Genomic DNA, 17,383 nt, shown 5'->3' on the forward strand with positions numbered 1-17,383 from the left:
ACTGAAACTGATTTTAAATAATTTCATCTAATTGTTTTGACTAAATCAAGTTGACATATATTTAATAGATATTTTCGTTAGTCTTTAAGGATTTCTTTCATAATTTTAATTGAATTAACTCCTTGTTGTAGTGAAAGTGAAGGTCCTTCTGCCTGAGCCATTTTACAATAGTTGGCCAAAGTTCAGTATATTCTGGGCTTTCCTTGATTTTTTTTTTCCCTTTGGGTTGATATACTGTGTATTCCAAATTACAGGTGCTATACTTCTCTCCATATTAGAGGATTTTATAAATAATTGGGTAGGTTTGTCTTCTCCAACTTCTTTATCCAGTACATTTCCTCATGTACTTCTTCTCATAATTTACCTGATGTTGTTTAAATGAATATTTTTAATTCTTTAGGCATTTCTGAAGTGTCTGAAATATGAATCATGAAAATCTGACGTGTATTTTGTATATCTCCTTAACAACTTCATTGTAAAACTTCTAACATGAAATGGCTGCAGTTTCATCCATCTCATTAGAACTGATTCAAATGAATTCTTTTTAATGGCTGAGTAATATTCCATTTTGTGTATATGTACCATGGCTTCCTTATCCATTTGTCTGCTGATGGACATCTAGGTTGCTTCCATGTCCTGGCAATTACAAACAGTGCTGCGATGAACATTGGGGTACACATGTCTCAGATCTGGTTTCCTCGGTGTGTATGCCCAGGAGTGGGATTGCTGGCTCATATGGCAGTTCTATTTCCAGTTTTTTAAGGAATCTCCACACTGTTCTGCATAGTGGCTAGGCAAGGGTGGGATGTTCTGAGAGAATAGCATTGAAACAAGTATACTATCAAGGGTGAAACAGACCACCAGCCCAGGTTGGATGCATGAGACAAGTGCTCAGGGCTGGTGCACTGGGAAGACCCAGAGGGATGGGATGGGGAGGGAGGTGGGAGCGGGGATCAGGATGGGGAACACATGTAAATCCATGGCTGATTCATGTCAATGTATGGCAAAAACCACTACAATATTGTAAAGTAATTAGCCTCCAACTAATAAAAATAAATTGAAAAAAAATGGCTGGGATAAAACTTAAATTTAACCTGTATTGAATAAAACAATAAAAATATTCTTACAGAGTATTGAAATGGTCACATTTAATACACTTTGCTGTAAAGATTATATGATACAGACATTTTATGAAATACTGATTTTTTTTGTTTCTAACGAAGAGCAGTTTTGATAAGTGAAAGACTCAATAATTTGCAAAAAATTTTAGCATGCTAGGGAAGAGCTTTTAAAGGTAGAAGAAAGAAGTGAGCATTCTCAGAAGGCATTACTAAATGTACCATACTTCTACTCTAGATTGATATAGCTTACCCATAAAATTTGATTAAAATGATCCCCAAAATGACAGAAATCAGCTGACACATACTAAATTTTGTTTTTTCTTTCTTTTTTTTTGCATACTAAATTTTGACTCCAAGTTATTAGAAATAACTAAATTGATACCTAGTTTAGAAATTGTTAAAATTCTAAAAATGCTGAAAACTTAAAATAACAAAAAAAAGATATTTGAAAGAAATTAGTATAAACAAAAAAATTCCCACATGAACTGCTGAAATTTTAAAAAATGATAAAATGTAATTTTCTGAATATAAATCTGTGATCTTTAAGATTAAACATCCATTGATATTTTCTGTTGTTCTTCAAAGAAAACATTTCTTAGTACATACTATTAAGACAAAATGAGAACTAATTAAATATAACTTTGCAGATATTTTCAAAATTGCTAAAAACTATGCTATCTATAAATGTGTTTAGACTTCATAATACCTAATATAGATAAGCTTTTATAAATCTAAGGAATCTAGAACCAGGACTTTATATGCAAACGAAATGCTCTTCAACAGGATTAATGTATTATAAACACTTCTTCATTTATTGAAAACATCACACTCAACAATGTGCAATGCTTTGTGCATTTGTTCCCAACCTTTAATTTGCAAATGAGCCACCTGGGGATCTTGTTAAATATAGATTCTGATTCATTAGGTTTGATGTGGGACCTGAGATTCTGCATTTCTAACAGGCTCCCAGAGGATGCTAATGCTACTTGTATGGAGTTGACACTCAAAGTAACAAGGTTGTAAAGAATAGAAAATATCTAGAACAAAATTAACAATGTGCTTAGATTTCTGTTTTCACTGGCTTTAATTATTTGATTTGCTAATTTACTTTTAATGCCAGGGATATTTTATATCAACTTATTAAATTTTACATATGCATATGTTAACATTAATAATTTTTTAATAACTCTTTTGACCTGATAATGGTTAAATATTTTTTATTGCATTACCTTTTTAATTGGAGAGTTGATGTAAGATTGGTGGGCTGTAGTTGACTGTGATCCTCATTTAGCAATGTCACTTTAGGCAAGTTACTCAACTCCCTGAGCCTATTTCAAATATTTACTTGTAGAAATCAGAGCTATTCTCTCACCGCTAGTGAAACCAAGCAGGGTGATTTGGAGCTTTAGAAGCAAAACCATCATACAGTAATTTGAGGATTATCAATGAAGAATGCTAACTAATAGTAGAGGAAAACGTACCTGTTTTGTTTGGTTGATTGTGTTCTTTTTTACTAGTTTTAAGTTTTTAATTGGTTCTGAAGTTACTGTTTTTTGAAAGTATGGCCTTTTTTCTAATAAATATGTAAGATATTTTTGCACATAAATTTTGTGCAAAATCTTTGCACATGAAATTTACTCTTCACACTGGCGTTGCCTAGTCACCATTTTTACAGTGAACTGATAAGCATTTAGTTGTCATGAGTCCGTGACTTGTGGTGTCAATAAGCTAAATACCAATTTCAAGATACTTACTTTACTTGGTTTAAAGCAACTCAGTGATTGTTTTTGAAGATTTATTATAAATGGCTGGTGTTGAGTGTCTTTATGCAAATAGTAAATGAAACACTGTCTCCTATTTTTAGAATCAAGTCACTTGGAACAGCAACTTGAAGAAGCTAATTCTGTGAGGCGAGAATTAGATGATGCTTTTAGACAAATCAAGGCTTATGAAAAACAAATCAAGACATTACAACAAGAAAGGGAAGAATTAAATAAGGTAAAAATACATAGATTGGTTAAAGTCTTTTCTGAATTCTTAATCTTGTTTACTTTGTATACTGAAAGCATTTATAATGAATTATAATAATTATACTATATTTTATCTGTAAAATGTTGGTTTAAAAATTTAAGAAATATTTTGGTGTATGACATTTTATGAATGGCAATTACACAGAAACCTTTATATTCCTGAGGCTTCAAAGTGCAGAATCTTTTGTTCTTTTGGAGAGTTAATAATCAAAGGACTTGATTAAATGTTACTGAAAAAGAAATATCATGAAGAAATGAGAGAATAGTAAAAATCTGTTTAGTGTCTATGGAAAAGTGAAAAATACAGGCATATTTTCACTGTGACTTGCTAATATGAACATTACTAAAAGATTATGATAGAAGATTGCTTTAATTCTTTAATCATTTTTTTAGATGTCAGTTTATCTTTCAAAGCATGGATGAATAAGCTAAAGTTATTTTCGTTAAGAACTTTGTGAACATATAAATATTACTATAAACATCTACAAAATTTATTAATAGCTAGGACACTGTAGCACAGTCCCATAGAGTATGTAATATTTGAACACTAGAGAAAAATACTTCAATGACACACTGTGTGTATTTTGCCTTTCATTAACAAATTTTAAGATGTTGAAACTAATACTAGCCGACACAGAAAAGAAATGAGTGGTTTATGACATAGTGTAAATTGTATTCAGTGATGTTGTATATAATTCATAGATAATATAGATGAAGTACTTCTGGGGAAGATATAAGTCTTGCTGCCCATAAAGAAATGGAGATAATTAAAAATAAAAAAAATAACCTTTTGCTGTTGAAGCTAGTCAAAAAGATTAACAGAGAAAGCTATGAAGGTCAAAGTGAATTACATTAATATATTTTTATGTTTTTCTTGATTCATTTTCAAACAGTGTTTGGTACAGATTCATTTATATTCATGGTAATTTAATAATATTTGTAATTTATAGCAGAGGTCCTATTTGTTTTAGTAATATTATTTTATTAGTGGTTATTATTATGTATTTAAAGGTAGGATTACTCAGCCAAACTTAGTTAACATAATAAAGATGAGCATCTGATATCTAGATTTATGGTTACTTTGCCAATTTTTAGTAAGTTTTGATATTAAAACTCCTTTAGTATATTCTGAGAAGAGGATAGTGCTAAAATGAAATACATATCAATAAAGAATTTTAAATGATTTGTCTGATACCCTACAGACAGCAGATATTCTTTTTAAGATTTTTTTCATTTGAGGCATATACAAAATAAATGTAACATTATATGTATAAATATACATATATATAAAGTTACAATGTTATATAACATTATATAAGTTTTGAGATAAATAATGGATGAATCTAACATCTAACTTAAGAAATAGACCATTACCTGTTTTATGGCATAGCCTTGGGTAGTCATTTCCTTCCCTTTCTCCCTACTTCCCTGACAATGTTTTGAATTTTATGTTAATCATTCTTTTAGTTAAAAAAATTTTATTACATATTAGTGTATCTCAAAACTGTATATTAGTGTTGCTTGTTTTTAAGCTTGTAAAATAGTATATGCAGTCTTTCACAATTTGCTTTTTTTTTCACTCAGCTTTGTTTCTAAGATTCATCAATATAACTGTTGATCATTCACTTAGTTGCTATAAAATACACCATTATTTCAAAACCCACAATTACTTATCTAATTTTTTGTTTGCAGACATTTAGTTTGCTGATAATTGATAAATACTATAAATGATGCTGCTGTGAACATTCTTGAACATATATCCAGATACACACGCAGACACACACACAAACCCAAAGAGAATAACTGGGTCATAAGCAATGCAGATATTCCATTTTTTATGATAATGTCAAATCATTTTCCACTGGCTGTACCAATTTATACACCCACCAGTAGTGTATAGGAATTTTTATATTCAACTTTACTTTATATTATTAGAAATGTTATTTTTGAAAAACCTAATCTAAATTGACATTTTAGGCCTAAAATGATGTTTTAGTATGGCCTTAATTTGCATTCTTTAATTACTAACGAGTTCAAGTAGCTCCACACATGTCCTTTTATCATTTATGTATCTTATTTTGTGAAATAACCTCTTAATATCCTTCATACATTTTTCTGTTGGGTTGTTTGTCTTTTCCTTATTGGTCTGTAAGAGTTCTTGAAATTCTCTGGCATGCTAATCTTTTGTCAATTATATACGTTACTGATGTCTCCCAGTTAGTGGCTTGTCTTTTCATTTTCTTTATAGGATCCTTTGAATAGCAAAAAGTTTTTAGTCTTAAAGTAGTCAAATTCATCAATCTTTATTTTTATGATTATTGCATTTGCTGGCTTATATAAGAAGTCTGAGGTAAAAAAACATTTCTCCTTAATTTTTATCTTGACCTTTTATAAGTTTGGTCTTCATATTTAAGTTTTTAGTGCATCAGAAATTTATTTTTGTGTATCATATGAGTTAAGGATCCAATTTCACTTTTTCCCATATAGCTAGCCAGCTGTTCATTTATTCAATAGGCCGTCCTTCCCTCAGTGATGTGCAGTATCACCTCTCTCATATATTAAATTTCCATTTATTCAACTCTCTAGTCCTTGAAGACTGTGATGGGATTTTGTTTAAAATTGCATTAAACCTATATAGAGCAATTTCAAGAGAACTGACATCATTATAATATTGAGTCTTTAAGTTCTTATCCATTATTTATTAATATCACTCTAAATGCTCACAGGATTTCAAGAGCAAGGCAAGATTATTATCGTTTGCATTCAGAAAGAAAACTCAAGGAGAAGGAGTCCCAAAAAACTGAATGAGGGTGTTTATACAGAGGAGAGAGGCAGATGCTTCCTGCTTCCCCTCTATCTCTACCCACCTTTCTGAGGGTCTCCTTGGAAACCTAAAGAGAAGAGTCTAGGACTCTTTGAAATATAAATGAGTCACTCCAGTGAAAAGATAAGTCCAACTCTCCATTTCTAAAAAGAGGGTGTCTCCTTGGTCCTAGCTCTTATCTCTCTCTCAGCCCCTCCTTGAAATATAAACACATAAGTCGAGGAGTTAAACCTCTTTGCAGTTTTCTCACTGTCTAAATTAGTCATAAAGACTTGCTCATGTCCTAAGTTTCAATAAAATCTGCTTAGAAAGGCCTAACCATACAAAAACATAAAATTATTTTATCTACAAACATTGTATATCTGTGTATCTTTAAGGTATTTTTAAATGTTTCTCCATAAAATTCTATGCAGGTCTTGTTTGCCTCTCCTTAAATTTATTATCCTAAATTTTCATATATTAAATTGTGAAAAGAAAGTGTTAGTTGCTCTGTCATGCCCAACTGTTTGCGACACCATGGACTGTACTCCGTCAAGCTCCTCTGTCCATGGGATTTTCCAGGCAAGAATGCTGGATTGGGTTGCCATGCCCTTCTCCAGGAATCTTCCTGATGCAGGGATCAAACTTAGGTCTCCTGCATTACAGGCAGAGTCTTCATCATCTGAGCCACCGTTGAAGTCCCCAGTAAATTGTACCTTTAAAATTTTACTTTCTTACTGATTCTGTCCTAGCAACATTCCTAAACTCTTATTGTAGTAATATATTTGAGATTCTTTAAGGTTTTAATATGTTGACAATTTTGTTTGTTTACTTTTTTTTCTTTCCTTGTCTTACTGTATAAGCTAGGACCTCAAATATGACATTCAATAGAGGTAATGATAGCAGCCATCCCCTTCTTATTCCTGATTTCAAGAAAATACCTTTACTATTTTATCATTAATAATAATGTTTTCTCTAAGTTTTTGGTGAAAGTTATCTTCTGTTCTTATTTTGCTAATCATTTTGATCAAAATGGGTATTGAATTTATTAAATGTGTTTTTTTGCACAGTACTACAGCAGATTTCTAGGAATTTGTTAATACCTATTGATGGAATTATATCATTGTTCTCCTTTAATCAATTGGTTTTCTGACTTATGTTTATAGACGTTTTCTAATGTTAAAACATTTTTGCTTTTCTGGGTTAAAATTATATTACCCATATATTGTCTGCTAAATATTAATATGATAATACAGGAAGCAGTTATGTTGTATCTGTTCTAATAGTACTGTTTTAAATGCTTTATGTATATATTAGATCATTTAATCTTTTACAGACCCCTATGATTTAGGTATTAAGGTATAATAGTAGTAGCAGCAGTAGTTATAGTATTTATATAAATGGTGAGATCCCACACAAAGAAGCTAAGTGCATTTGTTCAAGATCATAGAGCTAGAAAGTGGGCAAACTGGAATTTCACCACAGGGAGTTGAATTCCAGAATTCATGTTTATCCGCTTTATATTATATCACTGAACTTATTTGCTAATGTCATTTTTTTAGGATTTTTAAATTTGTTTTCTTACTAAAGAAAACAAATTATCTTTCTTTTAAAAAAAAAAATATATATATATATAAAGATTATACTGGTCTCATAGAATTAGCTGAGTAGCACTGCCTCTTTTTCTGTTCTCTAGAAAAATTTGTATAATAGAAACATTTTGTTCCGTGAAACACTGGGAATCATCTGTAAAATCATATGAGCCTAGAGATTTCTTTCACACTGGGGGGATGAGGAAATTTTGTTAGCTATTGGTTTGGTTACTTTAATTGTTATAGAACTATTCAGGCATTCTATTTCTTCTTGAAACAGTTTTGATAGATTTAGTTTTGTAGGAATCTGTTCATTTCACAAGTTGAAAAGTTTATTGGATTAAAATATTTCATTGCATCCTTTTATCTTTTTTGATTTCTTCTAGATTTGTGATTATAACCTCTCTTATTTTTTTCACTTCTAAATGCTCTATAAAATTGTTTTATAAACAACTTCAATAGTCTTTTTGCCTGATCATTTTAGTCCTTTGTCATTTTCCTGTTTTTATAATTTCCTTTCATTTGTTCATTTTATATATAGCAATCTATTAGTATCTGATAATTCTAATAGTCAAATATATTGGGGTTTATTTTTATTGTTTGTAATGTTTATTTATAGTTGTTTTTCCTTTGAGTGTTTGGATAATCTATGGTTGTGAGCTCATATTTGTATGCTCTTAAAAAACATACCCTAGATTTCATTGAGACTCTTTTCCTCAAAGAAGATTTGCATTTCTTTTTGCTGGGAGACAGGTGATTCTACTGACCCAAGTCTACTTTAGCCCCTTCTAAGTTTCTCACTTTAATTAGAGAGTTTAGCTTTTCTCTTTGCTGCTGGCCCAAGTCCCCACATCAAATATAACCCTTGTTTTTATCATTTGTAATCATTTGATATAATTTTTTAAACCTTACGGATAGCCATTACATTTCACAAAATCTTTATTTTGATCATTGTATCTTTCATTTCTGTATCATTTATTTATTGAAACTAAGATAAATCAGGTTATATCTTTTCAGTTAAAATGTTAGCATAAGAAATTGAAAATATGAACAGAGTACCATGCTACTAGTATCTGTTCAAAAGTAGTTCATTTCTTTTAATTTTATTCCAAGGTGAATAATTTTGGCTCTTCTTGGCTTCATGATAGCTAATTTGATGGCCAAATTTGGTCCCTAGGTTGCAGAATTGGTAACTTATATTCTTTTTACAAAACTGTAGGAACTAGTCCAGGCTAGTGAGCGATTAAAAAACCAATCCAAAGAGCTGAAAGACGCACACTGTCAGAGGAAACTGGCCATGCAGGAATTCATGGAGATCAATGAGCGGCTAACAGAATTGCACACCCAAAAACAGAAACTTGCTCGCCATGTCCGAGATAAGGAAGAAGAGGTGGACCTGGTGATGCAAAAAGTTGAAAGCTTAAGGCAAGAACTGCGCAGAACAGAAAGAGCAAAAAAAGAGGTTAGTAGTCAGGCAAATTTTGTAGTGGCCATGGGGTAGTGATTAAAGCTGCTTTTTCAGACTAGTGAAATAATATATATTTCATTTAATTTTTGAAAAAAGTTTTTTTTTTTAGTTTGATAATGTTATTTAATATGAATTTCAACATTTGAGTTATCTCCCTATTGCAAGGTAAATTCTCGTGGGGAAAACATTTTACAGAAACAATTATAATCATAAAATCGGCTTTTTTCATTTTCCTTTAAAAGCTGGAAGTTCGTACAGAAGCTGTGGCTGCTGAGGCATCTAAAGACAGGAAATTGCGTGAACAGAGTGAGCACTATTCTAAGCAACTGGAGAATGAACTAGAGGGACTGAAGGTAACTTTTGATTTCATATTTATCAAGTTGAATTAATTTTCTCCCCTTTATGCTTAACAGGATTACTAGTTGTGTGCTTCTTTTGGTATGGAGTAAAAACTAGCCACCCTTCAAACATAGTATTCTTAGTTCTCATCAGCAGAAAGCTGGTTAGACTTCTTAATCATGCTGCAAGGAAAGGAAAGGCTCTGTTTAGTGGAGAAATCTGTTAGGAAGGAGTTAAAATATTTATGAAGGTCTGCATACCTGGGTGAGATACATTGGTAATGGTAATCTCATGGGAGGCATGGTTAGATGTCTTAGACCCTCTGTCTTGTCTACACATGGTCATCACCAAATGGTCAATACCAAAATCAGATTGATTATATTCTTTGCAGCCAAAGATGGAGAAGATCTATACAATCAGCAAAAACAAGACCAGGAGCTGACTGTGGCTCAGATCATGAACTCCTTATTGTCAAATTCAGACTTAAATTGAAGAAAGTAGGGAAAACCACTAGACCATTCAGGTATGACCTAAATCAAATCCCTTAGGATTATACAGTGGAAGTGACAAGTAGATTCAAGGGATTAGATCTGATAGTCAGAGTGCCAGAAGAACTATGGACAGAGGTTCGTGACATACAGGAGGCAGTGATCAAGACCATCCCCAAGAAAAAGAAATGTAAAAAGGCAAAATGGTGGTCTGCTGAGGCCTTACAAATAGCTGAGAAAAGAAGAGAAGCTAAAGGCAAAGGAGAAAAGAAAAGATATATGCAACTAAATGTAGAGTTCCAAAGAACAGCAAGGAGAGATAAGAAACCCTTCCTCAGTGATCAATGCAAAGAAATAGAGGAAAACAATAGAATGGGAAAGACTAGAGATCTCTTCAAGAAAATTAGAGACACCAAGGGAACACTTCATGCAAAGATGAGCACAATAAATGACAGAAATGGTATGGACCTAACAGAAGCAGAAATTAAGAAGAGGTGGCAAGAATACACAGAAAAACGATACAAAAAGATCATCATGACCCAGATAACCACTATGGTGCTATCACTTACCTAGAGCCAGACATCCTGGAATGTGAAGTCAAGTGGGCCTTGGAAAGCATCACTATGAACAAAGATAGTGAATCAGGTGATGGAATTCCAGTTGAGCTATTTCAAATCCTAAAAGATGATGCTGTGAAAGTGCTGCACTCAATATGCCAGCAAATTTGGAAAACTCAGCAGTGGCGACAGGACTGGAAAAGGTCAGTTTTCATTCTAATACCAAAGAAAGGCCATGCCAAAGAATGTTCAAACTACTGCACAATTGCAGTCATCTCACATGCTAGTAAAGTAATGCTCAAAATTCTCCAAGCCAGGCTTCAACCGTATGTGAACCATGAACTTCCAGATGTTCAAGCTGGATTTAGAAAAGGCAGAGGAACCAGAGATCAAATTGCCAACATGCGCTGGATCATCAAAAAAGCAAGAAGGTTCCAGAAAAACATCTATTTTTGCTTTATTGACTACACCAAAGGCTTTGACTGTGTGGATCACGACAAACTGTGAAAAATTCTTAAAGAGATGGAGATCCCAGACCACCTGACCTGCCTCCTGAGAAATCTGTATGCAGGTCAAGAAAGCAACGATTAGAACTGGACATGGAACAATAGAATGGTTCCAAATCGAGAAGGCTGTATATTGTCACCCTGCTTATTTAACTTATATGCAGAATACATCGTGCAAAATGCAGGTCTGGATGAAGCATAAGCTGGAATCAAGATTGCCAGGAGAAATATCAGTAGCCTCAGATATGTAGATGACACCACCGTTATGGCATTTCACCATACGAAAGTGATGAAATTTCACCCTTATGAAAGTAAAGAAGAACTAAAGAGCCTCTTGATGAAAGTGAAAGAGGACAGTGAAGAAGTTGGCTTAAAGCCCAACATTCAGAAAACTAAGATCATGGCAAATAGATGGGGAAACAATGAAAACAGTGAGAGACTTTATGTTTTTGGGCTCCAAAATCACTGCAGATGGTGACTGCACCATGAAATTAAAAGATGCTTTCCCCTCGGAAGAAAAACTGTGACCAACCTAGATAGCATATTAAAAAGCAGAGACATTACTTTACCAATAAAGGTCTGTCTAGTCTAAGCTATGCTTTTTCCACTAGTCATGTATGGATGTGAGAGTTGGACTGTAAAGAAAGCTAAGCACTGAAGAATTGATGCTTTTGAACGTTGATGCTTTTGAACACTGTGATGTTGGAGAAGACTCTTGAGAGTCGCTTGGACAGCAAGGAGATCCAACCAGTCCACCCTAAATGAAATCAGTCCTGAATATTCATTAGAAGGACTGATGCTGAAGCTGAAACTCTTAATACTTTGGCCACATGATGTGAAGAACTGACTGCTTGGGAAAGACCCTGATGCTGGGAAGGGTTGAAGGTGGGAGCAGAAGTGGATGACAGTTCTAATTCCAGTTTTTTAAGAAATCTCCACACTGTTCTCCATAGCAGCTGTACTAGTTTGCATTCCCACCAACAGTGTAAGAGGGTTCCCTTTTCTCCACACCCTCTCCAGCATTTATTGCTTGTAGACTTATGGATAGCAGCCATCCTGACTGGTGTGTAATGGTACCTCATTGTGGTTTTGATTTGCATTTCTCTGATAATGAGTGATGTTGAGCATCTTTTCATGTGTTTGTTAGCCATCTGTATGTCTTCTTTGGAGAAATGTCTGTTTAGTTCTTTGGCCCATTTTTTGATTGGGTCCAGCAATCCCACTTCTGGGCATACACACCAAGGAAACCAGATCTGAAAGAGACACATGTACCCCAATGTTCATCGCAGCACTGTTTATAATAGCCAGGACATGGAAGCAACCTAGATGCCCATCAGCAGACAAATGGATAAGGAAGCTATGGTACATACACACCATGGAATATTACTCAGCCATTAAAAAGAATTCATTTGAATCAATTCTAATGAGATGGATGAAACTGGAGCCTATTATACAGAGTGAAGTAAGCCAGAAAGATAAAGACCAATACAGTATACTAATGCATATATATGGAATTTAGAAAGATGGTAACGATAACCCTATATGCAAAACAGAAAAAGAGACACTGATGTACAGAACAGACTTTTGGACTCTGTGGGAGAAGGCAAGGGTGGGATGTTTTGAGAGAACAGCATCGAAACATGTATATTATCTAGGGTGAAACAGATCACCAGCCCAGGCTGGATGCATGAGACAAGTGCTCGGGTCTTGTGCACTGGGAAGACCCAGAGGAATCTGGTGGAGAGGGAGGTGGGAGCGGGGATCAGGATGCGGAATACATGTAAATCCATGTCTGATTCATGTCAATGTATGACAAAAACCACTATAATACTGTAAAGTAATTAGCCTCCAACTAATAAAAATAAATGGAAAAAAAATAAACTTTGTGGAAAAAAAAATAATAAAAAGAAGGGGATGACAGAGGATGAGATGGTTGGATGGCATCACTAACTCAATGGACATGAGTTTGAATAGGCTCTAGGAGTTGGTGATGGACAGGAAAGCCTGGTGTGCTGCAGTCCATGGGGTCACAAACAGTCAGACATGACTGAGCAACTCAACTGAACTGAAACATCTCAACAGAAGTGCTTAGGAAGGGAAATCCTTGTGCCAGTTCTAGAGTTGGACTATCTGGTTTTAAAGCCTGGCCTCATCAGTTACTTGCTGTTTAATGCTGGACAAAACATTTAGTCTCTTTGGACTTTAATTTTCTCATTTGTAAAACCCTATCTTGATCTTGTTGGTTTTATACAAGGAGTACATATATATGTATGTAAGCTGCTACATCACATGTGCTCAGTTACTAATAGCTATAATAATGTTATTATGTATGTCAAAGTGAGAGAATTATGATTAAATGGATATCATATTTCTGTAACACTAAATTATAATCTGAATATGATGTCTGCCTTTTCCTGACTCTAACCTTTGCATATCCCATTTCCTCAGCATTGTCTGCCAGCCACCACCTCCACACACTCCTGGCATGCCTAGTCTAGTGTCTTATTCATCCAACAAATACAAGAATTAAGTTGAATGTCATTTGAGGAAGTTTAAGTATTCCTTATTCTGTGGTGCTTTAGAATTTTGTTAATAAATTTATAATAGCTCATTATAATTACTTATTCACAAAATGTCTCCCCATCTAAACTATGACTTAGTTTATTGAAAGCATAGGCTGGTATATTATTATCCTGGCACAGGACCAAATTTTTAATACCTGTTTAATAAGTGTGTTAAATCAGTGAATGAATGATGTGGTAGAATTGGCTAGAACTTGCTTTTTCTCTGAAAATTGAATAATAGTGGTTGCAAGTAAGTTTTCTCTGCTTTAAATACAAATATGAACTAGATTTTATTTCTTGCTTTGGGGATTGATTTGTCTTGTTTTGTTTTGATTAATTATGATTCCATGGTCCTGTTTAGCTTTCCAAATTAGAAATGTTTCTTCCGTACAAATCTAGACTTCTAGAACAGAATTAGTGTATAGAAGTCATTGCATTACCATCTCAAATAACTTTCAGTCAGGGACAGCTTTGCTTCCAGCACTATTTTAGATGCTTTTGTTAAAAACCAGAATCAGAAGGTGCAAACTGGAAGAAATCTTAGAGATTATTTGCATTTGAGGAAAGTGAAATTAAGAAGAGTTTAGGATTTACAGTCTTAAATGACAGAGTACAATTTAAACCCAGGTTTTCTCATTCTCAGTACCATTATATCTGCTAGTTTCCCTTTTTTTTTTCCTTTACTAATCACTACTGCTTTGAAGACTTCAAATCACATTTATTAACCTACTGATTAAGCACTCATAATCTCTTGTATCTTTTAAAAATTTGTGGTAATAATAAAACTACCCAATAAATTAGTTAGCACATTCAAAATACTTAGCCCATGGCCTGGCACAAAGTAAAGACTTGGTAACTGTTAACTATGATTATTATCATAATTGTAGGATATTATCATTATATTTTAGGATTATTATCATTTCTTTAGGATATTTTCTAAAAATGGGAATGTCTTAATTTAAAGGTATATACATGTAAATTTTGAAACTTATTTTGGCCCCTTTAAAAGGTGATAGGAATCTTTACTGCATTGAGAATACTTTTCAATAGAATTGAAAAGAGAGAAAGTTCTTGAGTAAAAGTTAGAAACTGTAGCACCCCACTTCCAAAAATGGACAGAAGATAAATAAGGATACAGATGTCTTGATCAACAATATAACCAACTGTAAGTAACAGACACATATATAGAACCCTCCTCGCAACAACAGCAGAATACATATTCTTCTCAAGTGAGATTGACACATTGTCTAGGATAGACCGGATATTAGGCCACAAAATAAATCTCAATAAATTAAAAAGACTGAAATCACACAAAGTATCTACTCCAATTTCAGCATAGAATGAAGCTAGAAATCAGTATCATAAGGAAAACTGGAATGTTAAAATATGTGCCAATTAAGCAAGGCACTCTTAACCAACCCCTAGGTCAAGTGAAGAAACCACAAGGAAAATTAGAAAATACCTGTAGGCTAATCGAATGAAAACACCACATGGGATGCAGCAGAGACAGTGCTCAGAGGCAAATGTGTAGCTGTAAATGCTTCTATTAAAAAGTAAGAATCTCAAATCAGTAACCTAACTTTATATCTTACAGAACTAGAAAAAGAAGAGCAAAGGAAACAGAGCTAGCAGAAGGAAGGAAATAAAGATTAGAGCGGAGTTCAGTAAAATGAGGAGAGAATAATAATAAAGAGAATGAAACCAAAGTTGATTCTCTGAAAGATCAGCAAAATTGACAAACCTGTAGCTAGACCTGACAGAAAGAGAGAGAAAGGGAGGAAACAAATAACTAACATCAGAAGTGAAAATGGATGTTGCTACCTGTCATCAAAAAGCAAAAGGATTATAAGAGAATACTCTAAACAACTCTGTGCCAACAAGGTAATCTAGATGAAGTAGATAGATCGAGAAGCATGCAAATTATCGAAGTGCAGGATAAAACAGCACGTCTCAACAGACTTATAACAGGCAAAGGGAATGAATTGGTAATAAGAAACCTCCTGACAAAGAAGAGCCCAGGACCAGATAGCTTCACTAGTGAACTGAACCAAACTTTTAAGGAAGAATTAACACCAGTTCCTCTTAAACTCTTCCACAAAATATAAGAATAGGGAACACTTCCTAATTCATTCCCTAAGGCCAGCACTGCTGTAATCCCAAAGCCGCATGAATAATGTAACAAGAAAATTACAGACCAGTATTCCTAATGAATATAGATACATGAATTCTCAACAAGAGACCAACAGACCAAATCCAAAGTCATATTAAAAAGCTTATAAACCATGGCAAAGTGGGGTTTATCCCAGGAATGTAAGAGTGTTTAAATGTAAGAAAATAAATCAATATAATAAATCACATTAAAAGAACCAAAGTAAGCAGGAGGACCACATGGTCATCTCAATTTCACAAAATGCAACACTCTTTCCTGATAAAAACTTTCAGAAAACTAGGAATAGAAGGGAATGTACTTAATGTGAGAAAAGGCATTTATGGAAAACCTACAGCTAACATCATACTCAATGATGAATGATCAAAAAAAATTTTCCCTTAGATTAGGAATGTGACAAGGATGCCCATTTCCACCATTGCAATTTAACATTATGCTAGTGGTTCTAGCCAGAGGAATTAGACAAGAAAAAGAAATAGAAGTCATCCAACCTGAGAAGGAAGAAGTAAAACTATTTGCAGATAATAGGATCCTATATTTTAAAACTTTAGAGAATACTACCAGTTTCCAATCTAGCATGTAAGAACTTTGGAAATCACCACTTTGTTCCAATACCAAGTAAACAGCTGAACAAATTGAAAAATCAACAGTTCTTAGATTTGTAAGAAAAGTAGTACCACAGAATGAACTCCTACCCTCCAAGTTGGAGAGAGTGACATGCAGATCAAGAGAATCACAACTTGGGAGAGCAGGAACACTTGTAGGAAAGCAGTGCCAGTGCAGGGAAGCGTGAACTGTAATTGAAAAATTGCTGGTGGCCCAGTGCAGACAAGTCTGAGATACAAAAACTCCAGGGGACCCTCATCATTGGGGAGCCCTCACAGTTTCATCAGTTTTACCTCCTAGAGCTCTACAGGTTTTCACAGTGTCAGAGGAAAATACCCCTTGTACTAACAGTAGGGGTAGCAGTTGTCAAATGTACCAGAGCAGTCTGTCCTTCTTAACAAGGAGTGTCTTCAACTAGAACCTAACTTGCTGAGGTTTTATCAGACCTAACTAACTTGAGAGAAGGGGAATAACCCAGCCCAGCCCACTGTAGTCACCCTGTCCAACAGGTAAATGGGGAAGAATAGCTGACAAGGTTGTCTTAAGTTCACAGTCCAGAAGCCCAGGCTCAATAACATACTGATATCTAATCTTAGGGTTCCAGAACACTTCCCCTCCCCACACAACTTCCACCACATTACTAAGAGCCTATTTACAGCAGTTCTTTTTACTCAGTACATCATGGTGACCTAACAATAAAAAATTGCACTGGAAGTCAAAAAGCACAGTTAGAATAGAGCAAACATCAGAACCAGACTCAGGGTTGTTGAAATGATCAGCCCAGGAGTTGAAAACAACTCTTATTGATAAGATAAAGACTTTAATGAAACTATGATAACGCTAATCAAAAGAAAGTGGGAGTAGCTATATTAATTTCAAACAGGGTGGAATTCAGAGTAGGGAAAGTTTTTAGAAGTAAAGAAAGGCATTGTTTGTCACCAACAAGACCTAGCATACTTAACGTGTATGTGTGAAACAATATAGCATGAAAATGCATGAGGTAAAAACTGACAGAAGTGCAGAGCTTTAAAAAGAGATAAATTCACTGTCATACTTGGGAACTTCAGCACCCCTCTATCAGAAATGGACAGATCCAGAAGGTATAAAATCAGTAAGTACATAGCTGAATTCAACATCATCAT

At 34.1% G+C, this 17,383-nt stretch overlaps 1 protein-coding gene across 9 annotated transcripts in view; it reads left to right on the plus strand.

The window, feature by feature from the left end:
• Nucleotides 1-17,383, plus strand: part of CDC42BPA (CDC42 binding protein kinase alpha) — a 295,068-nt gene that overhangs the window by 187,952 nt on the left and 89,733 nt on the right. For 7 of the 9 annotated variants that reach the window (XM_043484945.1, XM_043484938.1, XM_043484937.1 and 4 more), the window contains exons 12-14: nucleotides 2,986-3,119; nucleotides 8,766-9,008; nucleotides 9,257-9,367. In XM_043484945.1, coding sequence (XP_043340880.1) covers nucleotides 2,986-3,119; nucleotides 8,766-9,008; nucleotides 9,257-9,367 — 488 coding nt within the window. The remainder of the gene's footprint in view (nucleotides 1-2,985; nucleotides 3,120-8,765; nucleotides 9,009-9,256; nucleotides 9,368-17,383) is intronic. The other 2 variants (XM_043484941.1, XM_043484944.1) reach the window with 1 other exon arrangement.

This window comes from Cervus canadensis, chromosome 13 (genome assembly GCF_019320065.1).
Source record: "Cervus canadensis isolate Bull #8, Minnesota chromosome 13, ASM1932006v1, whole genome shotgun sequence".
NCBI lineage: Eukaryota > Metazoa > Chordata > Mammalia > Artiodactyla > Cervidae > Cervus > Cervus canadensis.